Consider the following 25,014-nt stretch of genomic DNA (forward strand, 5'->3'; position numbering starts at 1 on the left):
CCTGCCCACCCAATCTGGATTGGGCTGTTAGACAAAGATCTCTGTCTTTACAGTAATGCTTAACCTTTCTCAGTAAGGCTTCTTCTTTTATACATTTAACAATTCTAGACTCAAAACTGTTATTTAACAGTTTACCTGGCACAGATGTTATTAAGACTCTTTGAATCTGTAAAAAATCTGTTAAAAAGTGGAATTACATTCCTGTCTCCTTTTTCAACTTCTAATTTCAAGGAAAAACCTTTCACATCCTTGCCACTATGGATCCTTTAAAAACCAGAATTACCAAGGACTGCTTACTTGCATATGCTTATATGTTATGTAAGTATATGTTTGGCCCAGACATACGAGCTTACAAGTCCCGAACTGAAAGGTCTTTTTAAAACATGCAAGACTGGAATTAGTAGCTAATCATAGTTGGAAAAACAAGACTTGCCATACAATCCTAAACAGAGTTACACCTTTCAAAGTCCACTGAGTTCAATGGAGTTAGAAGGGTGTAATTGCTTTGGATAGCACTGTTAAGAATAAGGAAATAAAATTAAAGATTCTAAACACCAGTCTGCCCGTTAATTTTATACATACGTAGAAAGTCTGTTATAATAAGTAATACTCATCAGCTTTTAATTAAATGACTGAATAGGAAAAAGGAATGTCTTTACTGATGCATGATTTTACGGCTGTGCTGTGGAAGCAGTCATAAAACTCAAACGTTTCTTGGAGACAAGGGGAATTAATAGGATTTTATAGCATTTCATACTAGAATTATAAACTGCCTTAAGCCACATGCGAGAGATGGTGTATAAATATTTTAATAAATATTATAATAAATAAAAGGAATGGAGAGCAAAATAATAAAAAACACATCTAGAAACTTATTTTAAAAGCACATTTTAACAGCATAATAACTGTACTGGAATCAATAAATGGCGTAGGATGTCAATCTGTGAAGTATTTTGTTTATTTTTGATGAGAATCTCCTTTTAAAAGTAAAGAAGATGGGAACTTAGAACTTTGAAGAATAGCTGTGATGAGCAAAGAGAGATGTTAAGACCTTTCATGAGCAGAGAAGTCACCTCCAAACATTTACACACGCACACACACACGTCAGGAAGCAAAATGGAACTTTATATATAGCGAGTATCTCTTCAAGGGTAGCTATTGTTAAAGCCAACACAAAGAATTATACTGGCAATTGTAATCAATGAGCTAAACTGGTTTCTGACTTTCCAGTATACTATTCCCCAATAAGAACATTATAATTTTGTATTCTTAATGGCTAAATCAACAATTCAATTAAAACCAAACACACACAGCTGATAATTGGGCAGAAACCATACATGAGCACGCAATCACAGCAGTTTCTCCAGTGTTGCTCATACTGCTGAGTAGGAAAGCTTTGTTTTAAACAGAAAAAAACAGCAGCGGAAGTTCAATGTTTTATTGGACATGTATCTGTAACATTAGGCAAATAGGTCAGGCACAGTATGTGCTCATGACCTGACTGCTTAGTATACATATTCTGCAGAACACTTAATACTGGAAAGACACAGCACTGCACTTCAAATTTCTCATTAGTTAGTAATGGTGAAGTTGACATGATTTTTATCCTGGCAATAGACAAGATTTGAATAGCTTCTCATAAAAAGAAAGTTCTATTTTTTTCCTGAATGCAAGTCCTAAAACTGGATAAAGATGACCTTACCATACATTAAAAGGGAAGCCAACTATGTCATCCATTTACTAGCAACCCAATGTGGTTTTTATTAATTTGATACATAGGCCGTTTCCACACGGCGGCGGAAACGGCTGGGTCGGCGCATTCCGCGCCCCCCCGAAGACGCTGGGACCGTCCGCACGGACGGTCGTGGGAAGAGGCAGGACGCTGGCGCCGCGGAGCGCCGGTGCCCCGCCGACCCGGCTTGTCCCTGGGCCTCCGGCACGTCGCCGAGGCCTGGGGACACGCCCCCCCGGCCCTGCGCACCTGCTCGGCGAGCGCCAGGCCAGAAGCGTGTCCCCAGGCCTCGGCGACGTGCCGGAGGCCCAGGGACAAGGTAAGTGCCGGGTGGGGGAGGCGGCGTGAAGCCGCTGCCGTTCACTCGGCAGCGGCTTCACGGCGGCGTATTCCCAAAAAGAACGCTTCCCAGCGTTCTGGGAATACGCCGGCTTCAGGCCAGGCGGGCGGCGCGAGGGCGGCCCAGCTGCGCTGCAGCTGCGCCCCCCATGCAAATGGCGGCCTGGAGACGGCGTTTTTACCATCTCCAGGCCGTCATTTTCTGCCCGTGCGGAAACGGCCACAGTTTATGTTAGTATCAGTGACATTTTTCTTCCCATAATGTCGCTCATTTTGTTACTTTTTAAAATAAAATGTAATATCAGGCTTCAGAAAGACATTTCCACAACTCAAAAGGCAGCACTGCTTCATGATTTAAACTTGTTTAAATGCTCAAAATTGTTAACCTCATAATTTTAGTAATCCCTGCAACACCCTTGGGAGGTAGTCTGACATTATCACCCAAAAAAAGGTCATGAAAGTGTAAGACAAGAGCTGTTGGACCAGACAAGTGGTCCATCTACTCCAGCATTCTGTTTCACAGACTGGAAGACCAGTTTCATAGTTCAGTGAAAGTGCATATGCTTTGCATGTATAAGATGCTAGGTTGAATCAACCCTTGAGAGCTTCAATTAAAAAACTGCTGATAAAGACTTTAGCAAGTGGCTGTCAGACGCTCTGACTGACTTGTCAGAGGGTATAGTGTATCATCTTATTTGCATATTACTACACCTGATAGAAGAAAGTTTGTGCCCAAGTAACCTAGCTTACAATTCCATGTCTGCACCACTATATTACACAGTTCCTTGTTAATTAAAGCTAACTCTTAAAAGAACTACACAAGGAACTTCTCAGAGATCTTCTGAAAATTATGCATTGTGAGAAACCTAGACTTGTCCAGACAGCTCCAAAAAGGATTGGTTGGATTAATTACTGCGATACAATTGCACACTGTTGCAATTAGTGTTTGATAGTAACTAATAAGAGGTTACAGACAGAGAAGTAATTACATGATGCCACATGGATTTCTTACCAAGCTCCTCAGGTTAACAGTTACATTTCAGTTCGGCTCTTGGTTAAGAGCAGTGCACTCTAATCTGGAGAACCGGGTTTGATGCCCAATTCCTCCACATGAGTGGCGGACTCTAATCTGGTGAACCAGGTTTGTTTCACCACTCCTACACATGAAGTCTGCTGAGTGACCTTGAGCTAGTCACAGTTTTCTTCAAACTATCTCAGTCCCACCTAGTTCACAAGGAATCTGTTGTAGGGAGGGGAAGAGAAGTAGTTTGTAAACTGTATTTTCTTTTAAAAACTTTTATACCTCAACCAAACATTCAACCTAAGGGAGCAGCAGTGGCGTAGGAGGTTAAGAGCTCATGTATCTAATCTGGAGGTACCGGGTTTGATTCCCAGCTCTGCTGCCTGAGCTGTGGAGGCTTATCTGGGGAATTCAGATTAGCCTGTACACTCCCACACATGCCAGCTGGGTGACCTTGGGCTAGTCACAGCTTCTCAGAGCTCTCTCAGCCCCGCCTACCTCACAGAGTGTTTGTTGTGAGGAGGGAAGGGCAAGGAGATTGTAAGCCCCTGCAGGAGAGAAAGGGGGAATATAAATCCAAACTCTTCTTCTTCTAAATTAATCCAAACTGTACTATTAATGGCAGCTAAGGTCTGCACTGAATCCTACTTGAAGTCCTCGTCTAGGGCTCCATGCCAAGTCATGTCCCAAAGAAAATTCATGCCTCGTTACAAAGATACTGTCTTGCAGACATCAAAAGCAATTGTCCCCCACACTTCAAGCTGTAGAAAGAATAACAGTGCAATCCACAACTTGAAGCAGCTGGGGACAGGGAAACTGCCATCCCATTGTCTTCAGAGGGTTTTCTGGCAGCACAGGGAGAAAGAAAATACAAGAAAACATCCCTGCCACTGGAAAGCCCTCCACAGGGCTCAATAGACCTGTCTAAGCCCAAGGCGTGATGAGCCCCAAGACAACTAACATTGGCTCCACTCCCGGAAACACCTTTGACATGAACCCACTGCGCCAATGGGATCAACAACAGCAGTGGAGTGTGATGCAGAATCCAGTGCCACATCTGGGTATCCCAGAGCTGCATTTGCACCTCTGCCAGGCCAAGTACCCAGGGGAGGGCAAATCCACCAGCACAGGCCTGTGCTGCCTCCACGGGGCAATTCATTCCCCCAACATCTGGACTGTGCCATAAACTATTAAACAGTTTCACACCACCATGTGGCTTAAGCTGAAGAAAACCAGGACCATTGTGTTTTGCTAGTATTCTCCTTGAATGTTTTTATTTTTTTAGGCACAGTATGGTCTTGATTTCAATCCCATTATCTCATTTCTGTTCAGCCTTCTTCAAATACACACACACACACAAAGCAGCATAATGAGGACAAACCAAAACATGATAAATAATTACAATGGACATTGACACACCTACACATTTCCACTGTGAGCAAGCACTAGACATTACCTTTAATAATACAAATTTCAGTAATATTTTAGCAGACTGGTCAAACAATAAAACTAAACTATTGCAGAAAATTTCAAGATTCCCAGTAGATCACAAATTCTTACTTGTCTCTTATTAAAAATTTCTTGGAATATACAATGAAATATTGGCTACATTCCCAAGACCACTGACTCAAGAGAATTCTCAATGGTTTCGACAAAACTATTCTAGATTTTCAATTATGCAAGCTGAAAACAACTTTCTATACCTAGGAAGAGAGATGGGAGCAAATATATTTAACTACATGCTCCCTATGTATTTTGACAACTTGGTTATAATTTAGGTTAGACTGAACCTATGAAAATGTATCTCAAAAATTTACAGTGACACGGTCTGTTGGTACCACTTGCCTGATCCAAACGAAAACGGAACAATATATCATAAGAAAAGTGCCAAAGATGCTTGAATGACGCTGTCAGTGAAATGACACTATTTTGCACAGTTATGCAGACTGTCATCATTTCCACTCTCAAACTGATTCTTCAGATACCAAAGAAAAATACTTGTTTACTGGTAGTTGTGCAGACAGCATGCTACCTGAAGACATTATTCACAGTCTTCCAGAATAGTCCACAGTAAATCAAGTCAACATGGGATTTCCATTCAGAAGTAAATGCAACAGCAATGGCCTACAGTCCTGTCAACAATTCATAACAAGAAGCTACCATGGAGAGGGCCTATTTCTGATATATATGTAATTATTATCTATGCCTAATAAAGGTTTATATATATGTAATTATTACATCATATCTGTGTACCAATAAATGCCCCATTTAATAAGTCACTTCCAGGTTAGATTACTGGAAGTCATTATACATGGGGCTGTCTTTTAAGACAATTCAAAAACTTCAGTTGGTCTAAAATGCTGATGAAGGGCTTCAGGTAGGTATGGATTCCAGACCTCATGTTAATACCAGTCTTTAAATGTCTGCCCTAATTACTTGTGCACTCCTGCACCCTGGTATCTTTCTCTTACCTTTAAAGCTCAAAAAGGCCTGGGACTTGGTTACTTAGGTGACCACTTGTTCCCATACCCCACCCCACCCCCGCACCCCAAGTAAAACACTCTTCTTCAGAAGCCCTGTCTGTGGACCCTTTGCTTTTGGAAGCAAGGAAAATGGTCCCAAATGAATATGGTTTCTCAGCTGTGATATCTCACTTATAGAATGCCCTGTCCCAAAAGTTCACCTGGCACCTATTGGTTTTGTTGTGCCAAGTCAATATCATTTTTTAGCCAGACAGGCATTTGAAGTTGGTTTGTTTTATTTTCCAGTTGTGTTATATACACTGCTGTATTGTTTTATTTTAACAGTTTTAACAATGACAGTATTTTGTAGGATTTTTATTACTTTTATGTGTTTCAAATTGCTTTAGATAGAGTTTCTTTTTTCTTTTTGAAATGTATTAAGTAAAACTAGCTATACAAGTGCCAACACATCTGCCCTGACTGTAACTGTATGATACATCATTGCTTCCTAACCAACTTGCTGCTGCATGAGACATGCTATATCTATATGTTATGTTACTAACTAAGCCAAATATAGTCCAATAGCTCTTTATTGTGGTCTGTCAATAATTAAAAACAATACCATTGACAACAAAGGCATAGCTCCAAGGGCGCAGGGGAATGCGCTACGCAGCGGGCACACGCCCCTGTAGGGGCGTGGCGAGGGCATTCCAGGGTGTGGCGGGGGGAACGCACCAGTGCACCAGGCGCTTTCCCCCCTTGCTATGCCTCTGATAGACAATCCTAGTTGGGTAGCAAACCAGGAGGTATATGTATTTATTTTAAACAATTCTATGCCACCTTTCCAGGAAATCTACCTGAGCCCCTGTTGGGCTGCCTTAAGTGCCTGGAGGTATGTGATCATCTTAATTGTACATTTGAATTTATATATACACCTTTTCACTACATATTGGTCTACAAGCTGCATAGATTCCTCTTTCTTCTCCTTTTGTAATATGGATCAACTTTAAATCTATTCCAACTCTACAGTTTCACCTGGGGTTGTTGGGCCTATACATTATAACCACTCAAGCAGAAAACATTCATTGTAACATACAACTACTGCATTTAATAAAGGCCTTTAGAAACAAAACCCAAACCAATTTGAGTAGCTATCCTATTACTAAAAAACAGAGCACTTAAATTCTTTCTACACATGGGTCCAGCTGGAGTTTCACACCGTCTTGGGATGGAAAATAATTGAAGAAAACATATGACGTAGGAACTTCCACATGCAGTTAACAAACGTTTAACCACATTTGCCTGCCATCCCTATGATGCAGTACATTAATAAAGAAAAGGGGCACTTATTCGAAAAACTGCTACTTGATCATACAACTTTAACTCACCACTTCCTGTGAAAACCATTAGGGATTTATAAGGAAGCACTATCTAATCTGCAGCATATAAATGGTCTAAAGCCATCTACCGTGATACTAGATTAATTTTTTATCACAAGGACATTTTAATTCAACTCAACTACCTTTATTGACATAATAATAGAATTCTATCAACAAAGAATTCAGTCACCAAACAGGTAATGGAAATAAAATTATGAATAAATATCAATACATAAATTGAAAGCTAAAACGGGGTGGGTGGGAAGGAATTAGGCAAGTTAACACTTGGATCTCTGGATTATATATAGGTCAAGAAATTTGGCTACTGGATCTGTTAACTCGCTGCTGGAGCTATCTAATAAAAAGACGATCTTCTGCAAATTGGATGTATGCTCTTTTTTTGCTAACAGCAGAGATGGCCATTTTGTTCTAGGTGCCATAAGGAGGGCACAGTATAATAAAATATGTACTATAGTGTCTGGACAGTCCTTATTACATGCACAAAGCCTTTGCTGATAGGGAGTTTTGGCAAACCTCCCTGATAGCACAGCTGATGGGAGAGCATTACAGCGGGCCAGCATCACTGCTCTACGAGATCTGGGCGGGATTAATTGATGAAGATATTTAGCCCCCCTGCTTCCCAAGCAGGGGATACCCAGGGCAAGAGGGGAGCAAAACCTTGTGACCTTTTCAATTAGAGTTTGGTGCTCCTGATCCAGCAGCCTCCTTTTCAGGAGCTGAAATATTTCTTTGCGTGAAAATATGGTCAAGGAATCCAGAGAGTAGCCCAGCATAAGAATTTTGGATTTGATATGGCCCCACCATTCAGATTGATGGAAAAGCTGTAGTGACTTATTAAACAGAGTGTGGCTTCACAACTGAAACACAGACATAACCAGAATTTAAAGGTGACAAGCCAGGCCCTTGTCTCCAGTAGATGTTGTCCGGTTTCAAGGCACAGAGCAGTGTAGGCCACACCGTGGGGCATACCCAGGAGCCTACACATAAAAACAATGAAGGCAGAAATTCATTTGAAAATGGAAAAATATTTGAAAGTTTACACAATATCTATTTTGAATCTTTTCCCCCACTTTTCACTCTGTATTCCTGTTTCTATCTTTATTTTCACCAGTATTAATGTTTCTTAATGTGGTTTGATCCGTGCTTTGAGTATAATTTCAGATTTGTTTTATATATTATTCATTCCAAAATAATAAAAAATTGTAAGAAATCTGGGCCTACAAGACAGCACATGTCTAAAACACAATAGCCTCCTCTTTACATATCCCTTCGTTACTATCTATTTCTATTTATTTATATTTATTCCCACCCTTTACCTTTACTTTATCTAATGGTATGATCCGAAACTTACTACCCAAAACTTCCAATCCCTATCTTTTCCATTTGATTGATATTATACAATGGTTGGAAAGAGAGTTTTACTGGTTGGGGTCGGTAAAAATGCCATTATGGGAGGGGGGGAGATCACACAGCTGGGGCGTTTCCCCCCCACAATGGTGTTTTTTTGGACTCGTTCAACGAGTGACTCTTTTGGAAATCGCTGGCTTCTATTTGGTGCCTTCACACAGGGCCGTTTCCCCCACTCTGACCTCCTCTCGGCTGCTGCTGCTATACAGAGGCCAGGGGACACGCCTCCTGGCCTCTGTCCCTGGAGGCATCACCATGGCCACAGGGCCGTGTCCCCTAGCCTCTGTACAGCGATGGCAGCCGAGAGGAGGTCAGAGTGGGGAAAAAGCAGCGGCCTCATGCGAAGGTGGCCCTATGGGCCACTGGGGCACCAGGACCGTTCACAGAATTGCCACGGGGGGGGGGGGCACTGACTGCAACCATGTTGGTGCACAACCGCTCGCCCACCCGTGCAGAAAGGGTCCATGGTACTTCCGCACTTTAAGAATTCAGGGGAAAAACAGAGTAGAAAGGTTAAAATATGGTCAACTGCACAAAAAAATTCCCCTCTCATCCCAATAAGCGACAACCATGGACCTACTCAGGTTTGCTTCTGTGGCCAACGGGCTGGGGTTTAAAATCCTTTCCAGGTAGCATTGATGGTGGCTCACAGGCAGTGGCATTTGGACTAGGCAGCAGCTGGATTACAATTGGCATCTGGAACAGTTGGGAGGGGTGGGGCTTCCAAACAAATCTGGGCTTCATTTGGGTTTGCTTCTCTGGTACTCAAGGGGGTGTGAGCGGGAGGCTGAGACTAGGGTTGCTGCATGCTCTTGTCTGGAACTCATATCCTGAGGGGTCTTGGGCTTTATTTGTGAGTTTGTGTATTTTACATTCCCTTCATAGCCACCAAGTATCCTCTTAGGCCTGAGCTGAGGAATTCTCTGAAAGCAGATAGGGGCAGCTCTGAAGAGAGTGAGAAAGAATGAAGCAGTCAGTTCCCCACTTAGAGGCTGTCACTCAGCTTTAGCACTCAGGTAGCAAGGGAACCATACCATGGTTTGTGCCCAAGTTAGATCCCTGAACTTGTCAATTTATGCGGTTTCCAGGTGGGCTGGGGTGATAGTCAGTGCCACTGGTCAGAAGGTAGGTTGCCCAGTGGGCCTGATGCTGTACCAAATTCTCCTGCAATTGTACTCAATAAAAGCTATGGCTCAATTTCCTCCAGCAATGTGTCAGTTGTTTATCCTCCCCTCACCCTCTCCCTTGGACTGCAACAGCATCTCCTATAAGAGAAAATTTAAGAAGTAGATTTTAAGCTTTGACATGTACGGTCCAGATAGATGCTGAATGTATTATTCAGAGGATCACAGCAAAATACTAATCACTGGACCACAGTGCTAGCAACAAGCAAGAATCAGCTAAAGTCTAAACCTTATCCAATACAATGCTTTGTACTAGTTAACTCTGGAACGCTGAGGCGTTGTCATGCTCACGGGTTAGAACACCAAATTAAAGCCTCCACATTCCAATCCTATGTGGATTTAGGCATGCTTCACTTTGAAAACCAGGTCTAACGTACATTGCATTTGGCTTCGGACCTGGCTTGGTTTTATTACTTCACCACGTGAACGGCTTAATATGGTCTTAATTGATCTAATTCCATAAATTCTAAATGCTATTTACCACTTGAGCCTTTTTTTACAATGCAGCTGGCTCAAAATAAATGCTGAATGTGTCATCTGCGTAATGCTCCAGGGCCTGTGAGAATGCTCCAGGGCAGGGCAAATTATTATTCTTAGGCAGACCACCTTCTTCAATGAGTCTTCAAGCATATATTAGAGAGGAAATGTATTATTTATAGGTAGATTCCCATGTTCTGCTATTGATGAGTCTAAGAGTTCACCTTGTTCCCCACATATCTTCACTATCCTTTCCTTTTTTTTTGTGACTTGAACCCTAGTGAGTAGGAATTCCTTTTGTCTATTTTTAAATGAGCTTATGTCTAAATAGTTCATTCAAGGGCAACGCAGAAAGACATAGTTTTACCTTGCATCATTTCAAAGAGATAAGAAGGAATGGATTGTTTTGAGTCCCTATCACTTTCCAGTCTGTCTCCAGATTGCTGTTGGAATGATAAACCTTTACTGCTCTCATTGATTAGCATTAGGGACAAATCATAATGTGAGGCATTTAGGCAACATTTATTCATTAAAATATTTACTGGGGGGGGGACCTATAAGAATCTTGTCCACTATTTCCTCTTTCCCTCCCCTAAAAGCTTCCATGGGCTCTCTGCTTTTCCTACTTCCTTCACTTCTTCTCACTCACCAACCAACTTACCCTCATCTGCCTCTCCTTCCCTCCCCCTGGCAGTCTCTACCCAGGAAAACTATGGTCCAGTTGTGCAGTGTCATGTGGACCCCATAAAAACATGTGGAACACATGTCACTTTTCTCTGTATCCCTCTCCTCACACTATTTCCTTTTTCCTTCTTCCTGGCAACCCACATATCCTAACCCTACCCTGTTTCCTTGTATCCTTCCCACCCACCCATTAATCTTTTATCTGCCCCACATTTTCTGCAATATTTATTAGCTATTTACTTCAATTATACCGGACCTTTCTTCTCAATGCAGTCTCAAAGTAGTTTACATCTTCCTCTTCCGCAGCAGTGGCGTAGTGGTTAAGAGCAGGTGTACTCTAATCTGGAGGAACCGTGTTTGATTCCCCGCTCTGCAGCCTGAGCTGTGGAGGCTTATGTGGGGAATTCAGATGAGCCTGTGCACTCCCACACATGCCAGCTGGGTGACCTTGGGCTAGTCCCAGTTCTTCTGAGCTCTCTCAGCCCCACCTACCTCACAAGGGAAAGGAGTTTGTAAGCCCCTTTGAGTTTACTATAAGAGAGAAAGGGGGGATATAAATCCAACTGTTCTTCATCATCATCTGCTCCACTTTATCCTCACATAAAACCAGTGAAGTAGATTAGGCTGAGAATGTGTGTCTGGCCTAAGGTTGCCTAGTCAGCTTCCACTATAGAGTAGGTATCCTAGATCCTAGTATGAAACTATACATCACAGGCTACAACTACCACGAACTTTCTTAAAGTTACAGGCACTGCTTGTATTATTTTGGATTTTTAAAGCCCTACATGTACATTCCCCACCACCACCAGATTTCAAAGCTCCTGCAAACCTGGGGCTTGTTTTGTTTGATTGTTTGTAGAAAGCTATGCTTTGCCTGTCCCAGGCCCCAGTAAACATTTAAACAAAACAGACTTGACCATATTGAAAATTACATATATTGATATCCTGCCCTTCCCTTGCAATTCAAGGCAGCTTCGAGTTCCAAATTAAAACCATTCACAGTACAATAAAACCCCAGAAACCCCTGCCCCTCGTGACTGCAACTTAGACCCCATTAAAAGTCCAAGTACATAAAACAGCCTTACAGAACTTCCTGAAGATTTATAAGAATGGCACACCCTTTTCTTCAGGCAGTCCACTGAGAAAAGGTGGGAGTCACTACTAAAAAGGACTAAGCTCTTGAAAGCTGAAAACCTTACGTGGGGAAACAACCAGCCAACACAATCAAATGAGAAAGTAACAGTTTGACTCAGGAGTGAAAAATGAGCGTATACAGTAGAATTGAACAGGTATGGAGAGTAAGATGGAAGAAAGATATGGGATCTTATTCCAAGACTGGAAAGAATCAATGCTTAGTGGAAAGGAACAAAAATAGAATACCAGGAACAAAAAATAGTATACCTTTCAATGCCCCTGAATAATCTGAAGCAGGGAAAGGAAAGAAAATATCTCATTACCTTTCCTTCTGCTAATCTCTCTCACTATTTGCCTCTTCCTTGTGCCTCTTTCTTTTGGTGCAGAAATAAAGTTTATTTCTAAAAAAATTATGTTAATTTCTTTAAATTCTGAGATTTAGACTTCACAAGACAAATGTCCTGGGATACACTGATATGCAAATAGAAACCTAGCCCAATGTTGCTTGTGCATGCTCTGCATTTTCCTCCCTAGACATCTTATGCAAGCAGAAATGAAAGTGGGAGTATAATAAGTTTGATTTTTTCTTGCATATCCTCTTTCACAATAGCTCTAGCTGGAAATTTTGCACTGGATCCAACCCATAATTTCTTGGCAAACACTATCCTTGTGAGGCCTCACAATAATTAAATACTTATAATCATGAAATGTTAATTAAAATATTTTTAAAAGAAAAGATAAAAATAGGGAACAAATTGCAGAATTTGTTTATTTCAGTTTCAGTTTCCCAACTGCAAAATGAGAACCATGAAATTAAGAAGATTTATCAAGATCAAGATTAAAAGCACATTAAAAATATATAATTACAAACAGCTGTTTGAGGAACAGATGTAGTTAGTTATGTAAATTTTTGAATGAACTGCTTGGTGAAGGATAGAAAAAAAATGACAGTTAAAAGAAACCCAGGTGTCATAAAGAACGTGATTCTAAACTCCTTCACCAAGAAACAAGACTCATTAACAGGCAAAATTGTTCTTGGAAGTGTGTTCCACTGAAACCAATGGGCCAGCGGAGTAGAATGGACTGAACAGAACCGAGCAATAAAATGTGATATTTTATTTTTCAGACAAACCAATACTGAAATGTTAGTCTCCTGCCAATATATAGCAATCTGTCTATGTCAAAATCACTGCAATAAACCACCTATGAAGGAAACAATTCCTTAATACAAAACATGTCACAAGCTCACAGAAGGAAAGATATTTTACAACAATGTTATCTACTTTACAACTATGTAGCTGCAGTCTCTTCATTAAAGATAATTTTGTATGTACAGATGCTGCAAAATGAACACATTGATTCTAGTGCATCAACATTATGCTTAAAAGCTGTACAGAACTGTCAAGCCATACATCTAAATGTACAAAGCTGAATATGAATCAATGACAACTTCAGAGTGATAGTTCTGCCATAAAATTACAAACTGGATAGCAAATAAACTCTGCGTGTACACACATATACACCCATATTGTGTGTTGCAACTTTGTAGAAATATATTCTCAGGTTTATTTTTCACGGGCTAATACTTATCACATTTGCTAGGATTTTCAGACACAAAATATTCAATAATGTTCTAACCAGAATCCAGTTTTTTGAAATTTTGCTACAACAGATGCAAATAATATGTAAATGAATGATTATTACACAAAAAGCACAAGTCAGTGAAGTCTGATAAAGACTGTCATAAAATCTGAAAAGGATTTACTAGTGATTTGATTAAGCAGTTTGTACAGCCCAAGCATAGCAGCAGCTATATAAAACAAGTTTTTTTATCTCCTATGAATTTTTCAATTAGATTTTATGTAGAAATTACTGTCAAAACTATAGATCCAAGGCCCCTTCCGCACACGCAAAATAATGCGTTTTCAAACCACTTTCACAACTGTTTGCAAGTGGATTTTGCTATACCGCAGCTTCAAAGAGCACTGAAAGCAGTTTGAAAGTGCATTATTCTGCATGTGCGGAATAAGCCCAAGTCTCATATTCTGCCAGTGGAAGGATGCTTCTATCAATGTGGGGGTGGGGAGGAGGGCAGGGTGTTTTCACCAACCTTCCCCCACTCCACACCCACACATCATAACGTCTTTGATGTGCCCAACCCAAAAGCAGTAATTTGGGGATGCAGGGAGACTACAGTGGGAGGAAGAAAGTAAGACTGTTTAGTTCCATGAGCGAAGTACTTCGCAGAACTTTACATCTAACTCAATAAATAAAGTAGAACAAATATTCATTCCAATATGTAGATCATAAAAGTTGGCGGAAAGTCAAGGACAATCAAAGCAAATAAAGCATAAAATTCAACAAGCACCTACAGCACCACCATTAGGCTAAAGTCCTATGCTCATTTACTGAAATTACTGAGACATACCTGAAAATACATGCAAATGTGCTTTCAAAACAGGCTAAGGCCTGACTTGGAGCTTAACATGAAATTGACTAGGAACACAAAAATAAAATAAATACTTAGAGAAGTTGTTTGTTTCATCACCCAAAGTCTCCCCCCTTATTAAAAATACAGCTTTTGCTTTATTCTCAATGTACTATATGTCATCTTGCCATTATTATATTATTGTGTTTTATCATGGGGATTCAGTGCCACTAGAACGTACTCTCTAGAATGAAGAGTGAGGACAGTCTTGGAATACTTTATTTCCCAGAGGAGTTAATGGAAACGAAAACTCAACCAGAAGCAGCTTCCTTTGTGTGTATCTATCTTCCCCCCACTCCTCCCCAGCACTTTGGACTTGAGAGCAGCAGTGTAGAGACAATGAGCATTCTGTGCACAACGCCCACATGGATTGGCTGGTCTCTCCCCAGTACCCCATGATGTAATGTGGTAGGAATGTGCAGGGGCTTTGAGCTGGAAGTGTGCGTGTGTGTGTGTGAGTGTGTGTGTGTGTGTGGGAAGAGGTGGCATTTCTCATCTGTTTCCCAGACCAAAAGGGATCAGAAAATTAACAATATGATGCTGGTATGTTTGCCAAGCTTTGCTGCAGTGGCGTTGTTTTTTTTAACACTTCTGCCCAGAATGGAAGGAATCAAACACAAACAAAACACACACACACACCCTGAAATCTGGCTCCAATCCCATATCAGCGCATCATGACGCTTACAAAAATATGACTCCATCCAAGAGCAAACAGGAGATGTGCAAGTGACAAGACAGACAGTATCAAATGAAGATGCAGGAGATGGTAATGACTAGACTCCAGTGGTGTAGATGGGAGGGCTACATGAGTCATGAGTGTCAGGACGCTCAGGAAAAAAAGGCACTGGGAAAACTGGATCCAGCGGAATTGCATCATTTTCTAAAAGGATCGTCTCCTTCACAACTTCCTCAGTATGAAAGGTACTTTTGCTGGGTTTTGATCCTTTTCAACATGGTTTTAACACTGAGCTTCACTTCAGCAACCGGTCTCTCTCCTCAATAACATGCACCCTCTGATGTGCAGGCTTTGTTTGGGTGAGTTTGTGTTATGCCTGTTTTACTTTCCTTTCCTCTTAGGCCTGGCCTAAGGAACTCTCTGAGAACAGCAAGAGAGAGAAGAGAGTGAGTGCGCCCGTCAGTTCCCCAGCACACCATCCTGCCTGGCGCGAGCAAGCGCTAGACTGAAGCCACGTAGGCTGCAAGCACCTCGCACTCCCCCTGCTGCCGCCATCTCCCGAGCTTGGGTGGGTCCCACAGGCAGAAATAAGAGTGCGGGTCTTAGACGCCGAAGGGAAGGCAGGAGGGGGAGGGAAAAAACCCTTTATGCCGCTCGAGGAAGCACCATCCGCAGTGCAAAACTGCCCCAAGCAGCTTTTCTTTCTTCGCTTATTCTTTGTTTATCCCTCCTGGCGGTCCCGAGATTACAGAGCCTGGCTGATGGTCGCCTTGGCCTCTGCAGCTGGGAAGGAGGGAGGGATGAGGCACGACAGATACAAATGCAGCCCGCCCAGTATTTGGGGAACACTCTCCCGCCCAAAGGCAGGGAACATGCATGACAAAAATTAAAAGTGGGTGCCACCGTGTTTCAAAACTTCCAAACGCGACGGATGAGGAGTCATTTCTCACAATCAAAGAAAGCCAGCGCAGAAAGGCGAGTCCAGAAAAGGAGTCTGCAACGGAAGACTGTTCCTTAAAGCCAGGGCGCCCCTACAGCGGCCAAGAGGAGAGCCATCTCTTCTTATCCCCCTCTGTCTCTTCAGCACAAGGGGCTAGGAATGGTGGGGACTCGCTCAGGAGCTTTCATCGTCGCAAGAGTCCATGCAACTCAGCAGGAGAGGCTGGGTGTAATCCCGTTTACCTTTGTTTGTCCCCTGGCTGAAATTTCTGTCACCTGCCTTGCCAAATGGGCCGCTATTGATGTATCATGGCAAATACCCGAGAAGGGAGCGGAAAGGAGGCGATGGAGTCGCGTTCTGAACTGAGAGGAGAGAATGGTGGTCTGTTCCCCAAGCAAATAAGACAAGGACTTGCAAAGGGAGCAGTCGCCCCTTCCTGTCCCATAAACAGTCAAGCAAAGCCGTTCAGTCCAATCCAGTTAGTTCCATCTAACCACTGATTTCAATAGGATGACGCTGGGGTAATTCTGCAGCGCAAATCAGGTACCGAGAGTGGGACGGGGGTATAGTTCATTCCCTTTTACGTTCTGTAGCAAAAGCTGCCCCCCCCGCCCCCCGTCCTTTCATCAAAATCGCAGCATCGGGTTTGCAAAGATTTTCCTGGCCTTTTCCAAATAAAGACAATCTTCTTCTATGCCATGTGTTACTTTTCTTTGAAACCGGACAATGGAGGTGAAGGTGCTGGAGAGAAGGAAAGGGCTGTTTTCCTTCTGCCTCGAAAGGAGAGGATATGAAGGGAGTTTCTACGAGCAGAGTCTGTGTGTGTTTGTGCGGGGGGAAGGGGGGCTGCTGCCTGGGATGAAGCTCTCCCAACCTGAGGAATCGAGCAAAAGCAAGGAGCCATGTCGACCCACTCACCCCCGACCCCATCGCCATGTCCTATCCAGAGAAAGAAACGATCCCCCTTGCATCCCGCCCTTCTGCACAGTCTTGTCCCGGAGCACAAACAAAGCCCGGGCGGGCAGGGAAGCAACCGAGCGGGCGGGCTCCGGAACCAAAATCCTCTTCCCAAGCTGAGCCCTACCTTGTTCTTGACCTCGGCGGAGAGCCCATATGAGGGGCCCTTGTTGAAGTGGGTCATGGCGGCGGGTGGGTGTCCGTGCCCGCTGCGAGGAAGTCGGTCTCTGTGCCAGAAACGGGAAGGCTGGATGCCTGGTAGTCCCTGCCTGCGCCCGACTGCTTGCTTGCTCCGTCCTGCCGGCGAGGAGGGCGGGTCGAGGCGAGGCGAGGCGAGCCGGAGGGAGGGAGGGATGGAGGCAGGGACGTGGATGAGGCTGCCTGCCTGGCAGGAGAGTTGCAATAAGTTCCTCCCCTGGCCTGGAGCGCCTAGTCGCTTCCCGCCCGAGTCCATGCTGTATTTCCCTGCTGCTGGCCGTTAGAAAAGCCTTGAGATCAGCTCACAGAGATGTCCACGAGGAATCCCAGAGGAGACTCTCTTATTACTTGACTCACCTGAGTTCAAACAACCAAACTACTCCAGGGTGAGCCCTCCCTTTCCCCACCTGCTTGAATTGCTGCAGCCCAGACAGTCAAACCATGGTCTATTCTGCACAAACAAATGAAAAGTTTTAAGGTAGGAGATAAAATGTTTCCTCCGTGGAGTTTTGCAACATTTTTAGCCCGAAACTTTTTCTTTTCAGCCTCCAAATGGTTTCTTTGCAAACTGTTCCCTGGCAATTCTTTTTCTGAAAACGTTTGGAAAACGTTTTTGCTTGCTGTGCAATCTCTTAAAGACATTTCCCATGCCTCCTGGACTTCCTCATCGAAGCTACTTTTTTGAGCTTGCGCCAGCACCAACCCCCAGTTTTCAACCCCTTCCCACAGACACATAGGTGGATCTACCCCGGGATGGGGAGGACAAACACCCCGGCCACAGGCATTGGGGGGGGGGGGTTGGAGAATCGCTCCCTCCACCTCTCCGCTCAGGCTGCCCCTGTGGCCCAGAGTAGCCCCCGTGGCCTGGAGCAGGTTGCTCTTTTAACTTTTAAAGGTGTGTTGGGGGGCACAGGTGTGCAGGGTGTGTGTGCCATTTTGCCCCAGGTGCTAGTTTCCCCTCCTCGGCACTGCCCAGACACAACCCCTAGGCCTAGAGAGTCACAGCACAAGGCTTTGAAACTTTGTAGCATCAGATCTACACAGGTTTAAAAAAAACAACAGAACAACCATTTTGGCAGCAAAGATTCATTTCAAAGGGGTGAGTGCAATCAAACTGGTAGAGGGGGTTGAAAACATTTTACAAACATTTTCAATTACCTGTGTGGAATGGGCTCATCTCAGGAGTGTATTGTTTCATTCCTGTGTGGTTTAATCATCTGGAAGTACAAATTACTCAGGCCAAATAGTTATTACTGTATCCTGTGGGAGCTCACCAAAGTATACTAGGGTAGCTGGACAGAGGCAACCAATTGCAAATCACCCTTAAACATCTCTTGCCTTGAAAACCCTACAGGGATGTCACAAGTCAGCTGCAACATGACAGCCAAAACAAGACCTCAAGCATAAACTGACTTTTGTCCTTTCTCTGGCATAATGAACTTTCCCTGGAACCTGAAATGGCTAAACTGAGGCTATCCTACTTAGTTCACACTATGAGAAGACAAGAGTAACCGGAAGAGACAATAATGCTAGGAAAAATTGAAGGCAGCGAGAAAAGAGAAAGACCAAACATGGAATGGATTGAGTCAATAAAGGAAGCCATGGCCCTTGGTTTACAAAACCTGAGCAAGGCTGTTAACAATAGGACATCTTGGAGGGCCGAGTAAGGCTGTTAGCAATAGTTAGCACACACATGCAGAACTATAGATACACATACATGCAGAATAATGATCTGAAAGCACAACCAAATTATGTTGAAACTAGCAGCAAAGCCTATTGTTGGGAAGATGCAAGGGGGGGGAGCATCTTCCCCCACAGTGGACTTAACTGGGGCCAAAGCCCCCCCTCCTGGCACGCTTTGCACTTATCTCTGTGTGAGTCTGTGGCTTGGGGGTGGGAGAGGTGGGAAAGGTGTGACTTGGGGTAGGTGGGAATTTTAGAATTAGATGCAGGTGGAAAGGAGTGGCTTGATGTCGGGGAGGTTAGGATGGGGAGGTTAGGATGGGGAGGGGGGAGGGGGAGGGGGAGGGGGGAGGGGGAAAAAGGAGGCGTGGGTGGGGGAGGATTGGAAAGTGTGGCTTGGGACAGAGTGAGGGTGGAATGGGGAGACTTGGGGTGGGGGAGGGTGGAAAGGTGTGGCGGGGTGGGGAAGGTGGAAGGTGTGACTTGGGATGGGGGAGAGGTGGACAGTGAGTATTGGGTTGGTGGGAGGGTGGGAAGATGAGGCTTGCGTGAGGGAGGTTGAAATGGGGATGCTTGGCGGGGGAGGGCTCTGTGGGCAGGCAGAGCAGTGGGTAGTGAAGCGTTGCTGCTCTGCTGGCAGGGTTGGCTTGTAGGGGATGAGATGGGGAGGCAGGAGAGCTCTGCAGGTTGGCAGAGCAGCATGCAGCCAGGCACCACTTCTCTGAACTTTCTCTAGGATGACTGCCATCTGTGCCATTGCTCAAAGTAGTAGAAAGAAGAAGAAGAGTTGGATTTATATTCCCCTTTCTCTCCTGTAAGGAGACTAAAACGGGTTGACAATCTCCTTTCCCTTTCCCTCCCTCCACAACAAACACCCTGTGAGGTAGGTGGGGCTGATAGAGTTCAGAAGAACTGTGATTAGCCCAAGGTCACCCATCTGGCATGTGTTGGAGTGCACAGGCTAATCTGAATTCCCCAGATAAGACTCCGCAGTGGGTTTTACTGTCCATTTGAACTATATGAGTGATAAAATATGAAGTAGATGATTATCCATTTCAAATTATAAATCATGGCAAGAATTCTGTGATACTTTAGTTGCCCATAGATACCAAAATGAGTTATCCTTGCTCCACAATTCTTCCTGCCAAACAAAGGGAATTTGTGCACCTCTGAGAGTTTCCCTACTTTTTCTCCAATCTTTCTCAAACCTGCTTTGCTCTTTAGTTGTGGGAGTGATCACAGTAAAACCTGGATGGCTGCAGTATGGGTGAGAAATTTGGATTTTCCCAGCCCACAGGAGAGCCATTTTCCACAACCCTGTCCCCGAGGCAGCCATTTCCTCCCCATCACCACTCGTAGAGCTTTTAATTTTTTTTAATTGGCACTAGAATATAATTGTAAAGATATACCTTTGCAACAAAAGGTGTAGCAGGTACTCTGAATTCTCAGTTTCGAGATGAAATTCTAGAGTTTTTGTGAAATGCTGGAGAATCCCCCCATATCACTTCTGGTTTCAACTGGAAGCAATGTAGGTGTGCCGGTACAATGCCGACATGCCAGGCCTTGCCCCGGCAAACCTGTGAATGCACCATAATGCTGTGGGAAAGCAGGCAAAAAACCCTGCTTCCCAAATGCATTGAACTTGGAGCAGATAACCAACACATGCTAAAGGCATAGGCAAGATCAAGCCAGGCAGAATTACAGTTAATACAGGTGTTCATCACAAAGTAGTTAGAATGTCAGATGAGGATCTGGGAAAATCAGGTTCAAATCCCACACAGCTTGCTGGGTGACCTTGGCCCAATCACACGTGCTCAGGTTAACATACCTCACAGGGTGGTTGTGAGGGTGAAATGGAGAAGGAAACAGTGCAAGCTGCTTTCAGTAGGATATAAATAGAGTAAACAAACAAACAGAGTGAATAATCCTTGGAATGGATAGAACAGAAGAAGAATGAACATCTAGGCATGTGTACATGCAGAGTATTTTTCCTTACCAAAGAATAATAGCATTGTTCTTGTAATTCTGCCTCTCTCCCATGTAAGCAGTGCCTTTATTCCTATAGCCATTTAGCAGAAAGCATATTGTAGTTCAAAAGGCTGGAGGAGGTTCTGGGTTCTCTGGAAACCTCCCCTACTCATGAGTATGATATTGTGTTGAGCATGTCTTTTCCAAGTTGGATTTAAGGGTGATCATAATAGCTTCTGCCTGTGTGTGTGTGTAGAAAAGAATGTAAAAGGTAAATTGGGCAGATGGCTATTGGAGGAGTTGTGAAGAAGAAGAATGTGAGTGTACCGGAAGCAGGAGCAGCCATTTAATTTACAGGGACAGTAGAGGGCCCAATGCCAGCCAGAAACAAGCAGAATTAAGGCTCAGTTGCTCTGTCACCCATTGTTGGACAGCTTAGAGCCGAATGGCCATTGCAGGGCTGGCGTGTAATGCTACTGTTCAGGCCACTGAAACTTTCTGATCTACCCGAGGAGGAAGCTAATTGCAGACTGGAGTATTACTGAGAACAAACTAAAGACAATGTACTATTCAGACAATATATTATGAAAAGAAGGTGGGTTCATGTGATATAAAAGATGTGGAAAAATTTTATAGAAACATTGGGAACTATATAAGAAGATCCTGGTCTCGCGGGATAGCCAGAGGGAGTCTTGGCAGTTGTTGACTACTGGAGAGCAGTCTGCTCATCACTTCTGCCAAAAAGAGGAGAAACATCAAGAGTAGCTAAGAATCCTTGGCTGTTCAGGCTAATTTTTTTTTAAAGCAACGTTATGGAAAAATAGCATGCAGGAAACTTTCCTTTTGGAATTTGGAGTGGCCACTAATTTTTAACACATGGTGCAGAGAGATACAGATGTTTGTTAATTTTTTTAAACAAAAACATTGCTTATGGATCAGTGGCTGTGCTGATTTCCTCCCACCTTTGCAGTAGCTAAGTCCAAACTAGATACACACTCACTTGGTAGTTAAATCTCCAGTAAAATTACCCACTTGACTGTTATTTACAGGGAACTGTGGATATATTAAGTGATTTCATAAGCAAGGCGTCTACTGTTTATTCTGCCAGAGCACCTGTGCACCTGTCTGCCAGGCATTAATTAAATAAAACTTTTCCATCATTCTATAATTTTGATAGAGAAGAACCACCTACTGATTTTGGCACTGCTGTCTTGACACCCCTTCTCTATTTAGTGTTTGTAATTGAATAGAACCCGGTAGTATCAGAATGTAACAATGGATAAATCTCCCCACCTCAGCACTAATAAAATGGTGCAAAAATGCTAAGAGCTCCCCCACCCCATTCTGCCAATCCGAAGCCACCATTAGCACTGAGAAAGAATCCCTCCAAGGCAGATCAATGTGCAAGAATGCTTTTAGTGGCATAGGCCAGCACTGATGGGATCAGTTTTTGCTGCATGGTAGTTACAGCAGAAGGTAGAATCGATCTTGCTACTGAAGTGACTTTTAGATGATGATGATTAATTCAACTTCTGTGCCGTCCCTCCCCTCACGAACTTGCATGACTTACAATATTCAACATATTGAAACAATAACTATTAAATACCTTGTTTCCATAAACTCTATCAAATACAGTAAGTTAAAAACAATTGAAAATCACACTTAAAATCTAATTTTGGTCTTTTCTGCTCAAGTAATTTACGTTTTCAGGCTAGAAATAAAACATTTCCTCTGTGGAATCCCGCATTCTTCCCCCCCTGCCCCCCCAATTTTGGAAATGTTTCCAAAACACTTTTTCTCTGTTGCTTTTGAAAACAGTTTGACAGCATTTCTTTTCACTGAAATGTTAGTCTGAGAGGAAATTGGAGTTCTCTTTTTAAATACACCAAACCTTGACAGGTAAGAGAAGATCTGCAGATCTACTCTTCCAGTCTACACAGGCAGTTCCTTAATTTTATAGAAATCTCAGTTCATTTTACTTGAAGGGATGGTTCTGGTTCCAGTTGCCGAGTACAGAAGATGCCCGCAGTTAGCTCCTTCATTTTTAGATAAGTTTTCTTATTTTACCTATGTTATATTTTTTAGTCTCCTCTTTAAACAAATGGAGGTAATTTTTAATTAAGTGATTAAGTGAAAAAACGGCCTTTGGCACCACTGTTTTATACCTTTTGGAAACGACTGTTGATGATAAGGCCTGAATTGACCTTGGAATGATAGCAGACTGAAAGTCTATTTTGTAAACAGAATCTGCAGGCACTAAAAACTTTTCTACATAGAGGCTTCATAATTGCTCAGAGAGAGATAACAGCCGATAATTAGCTCAACTCTGAACACTCAGGCATTTGGCTGTTTGCTCCAGCAAGAAGTAAAATATTGGGAAGCCACTGCACAGTTTCATAAGTCTGTTACCTTCTCTTTTAAATGGAAACATACTAGTAATTTATATGCCATTAAAGGTTAAAATGAAATGAAATGAAGTCTGTTACCTAAGTTGATCAAATAAAGTGGGCTGAATATAACTGTGTGGAAAGCAGCTGCAGAAAAGCTATATGAAGTCAATGGGGGCAAAGAAGCGATGCAGATCATCACCAAATAATAACATCTCCAAGCAGAAACCATGTAAACAATCAAGAATAGATCAGTTCTACTTTGGTAATGATCTGATAGACAACTATATGGGAAGCAAGCCCCTCTCTAATAGATATGAGGTGTTGGACACCTATAATGACATTGAAACAGGAGCAGCCTACTCAGATGCAATGAGTTCATTTTACTTGATGCAACAAAGACAGTTACCCTGCAAGGAATACAGAATTGTATCAGTTTTGCATTTTTTTCCCCTAGTGGGAGGGCAGTTTCTCCACTGTAGAACATCTTCTTTGCATGCAGAATGTTCCAGGTTCAGTCCCCAACATCTTCAGTTAAAAGAATCATGTTGCAGGTCATGTGAAAAACATTTTCCTGGCATCCTGGAGTGCTGCTGTCAGTCAGAGTAGATCATATTGATATTGACAGACTAATGATCTAACCAAGGGGGTGGGAGGGAATGCACCGGGCGCGTGCCCCTGTGGGGTGTGTGGTGGGGCGTTCCAGGGACGTAGTGGGGGTGTTCTGGGGTGGGGCAGAGGACACACCGGTGCAGTGGGTGCTTTCCCTCCTTGCTACGCCTCTGGATCTAACTCAGTATATAGCAATTTCATGTATGTTCTGGCATTTAAATATTTTACCATTTAAGGTCTCTGCGTGAAGTTTCAGACACTAATGGTACAAGTGCACCCTATAGCCAAGTGAATTCTGGTAATGAGTGCTACAAATTAGGAATATTGTCTTCTATGCTGAAACCTTGTTTTTCCCTTCACTTTCTCCTACTAGGTCCATAGTGCCTCCTGCTCCTTTTTCTCTTTTTCTTATTTGCAATTCTTAGTCTTCACACTGTACACTAGGAAATTTATATTGCAGTTACAGTGTAGAACCACCATTTATAGGAGTTTTTCATTCCCCCATATACAAAAAGGCAGTTCTTCCCTATCTGAGAGGAATGTTTTTGTGCTCATAATCCTCAAGGTCAAAATGGAATTTTGATTCATGCTAAAAAAAAAGGAAATAGGTATATGCTTAAAATGTGTTTCTAATGAACAATAGAATTTTAACTTACAATGAAACTGCATGTTACAAGAAATCCAAACACTAAAAGAAAATCTATTTCAATTGACCTTCAAGAATCTAGCTATCTGCCTTACCAAGGTTGGGCCAAGATTAGTCTGAGCATCAGAGATACAGAACAAGGAAATAGCACAACAAACACACATTGTCTGGCATGAATTATACCATGACAGAAGAAAGTCAGGATATATGTTACATAAACAAACAGATAAATATTTAGCAGCTGCCACCACTGTTTTAGAAGCACATGTAACTTTATATATTGTCTTTATTTATTTAGATATTTATACCCTTTTATGTTCAGATGAGTTCAGCTTACAAACATAGCCACAAGACAAAGTAAACACAATTAAAACATAAAATGACTAAATAGAACCATAGCTTTAAAAAAAAAACAGTAGCCAATGCATAAACTGCTGATTGGGAAAAAGTCATTATGTGTCTAAGGCAGATTCCGCATGGGCCAAAAACAGCAGTGTGAAAACAGTGTGAAAATGGTGTAAAAGGGTTTAAAACAGTGTAAAAGGCCTTACAACGTTTTCACACTGTTTTCACACCACTGTTTTTGACCCATGCGGAATCAGCCTAAATTAAGGCATAA

The 25,014-nt window shown here is 42.8% G+C and overlaps 1 protein-coding gene across 1 annotated transcript in view; it reads right to left on the bottom strand.

Annotated features, from left to right (window-relative positions):
• Positions 1–17,243, bottom strand: part of CNN3 (calponin 3) — a 30,028-nt gene extending 12,785 nt beyond the window's left edge. Inside the window, exon 1 of the mRNA XM_048496226.1 lies at positions 17,029–17,243. Within this exon, the coding sequence (XP_048352183.1) occupies positions 17,029–17,085 (57 nt within the window). The 5' untranslated portion in view covers positions 17,086–17,243. The remainder of the gene's footprint in view (positions 1–17,028) is intronic.
• Between the last annotated feature and the right edge of the window lie 7,771 nt (positions 17,244–25,014).

The sequence above is a fragment of the Sphaerodactylus townsendi genome, linkage group LG05, assembly GCF_021028975.2.
Source record: "Sphaerodactylus townsendi isolate TG3544 linkage group LG05, MPM_Stown_v2.3, whole genome shotgun sequence".
Taxonomy (NCBI): Eukaryota; Metazoa; Chordata; class Lepidosauria; order Squamata; family Sphaerodactylidae; genus Sphaerodactylus; species Sphaerodactylus townsendi.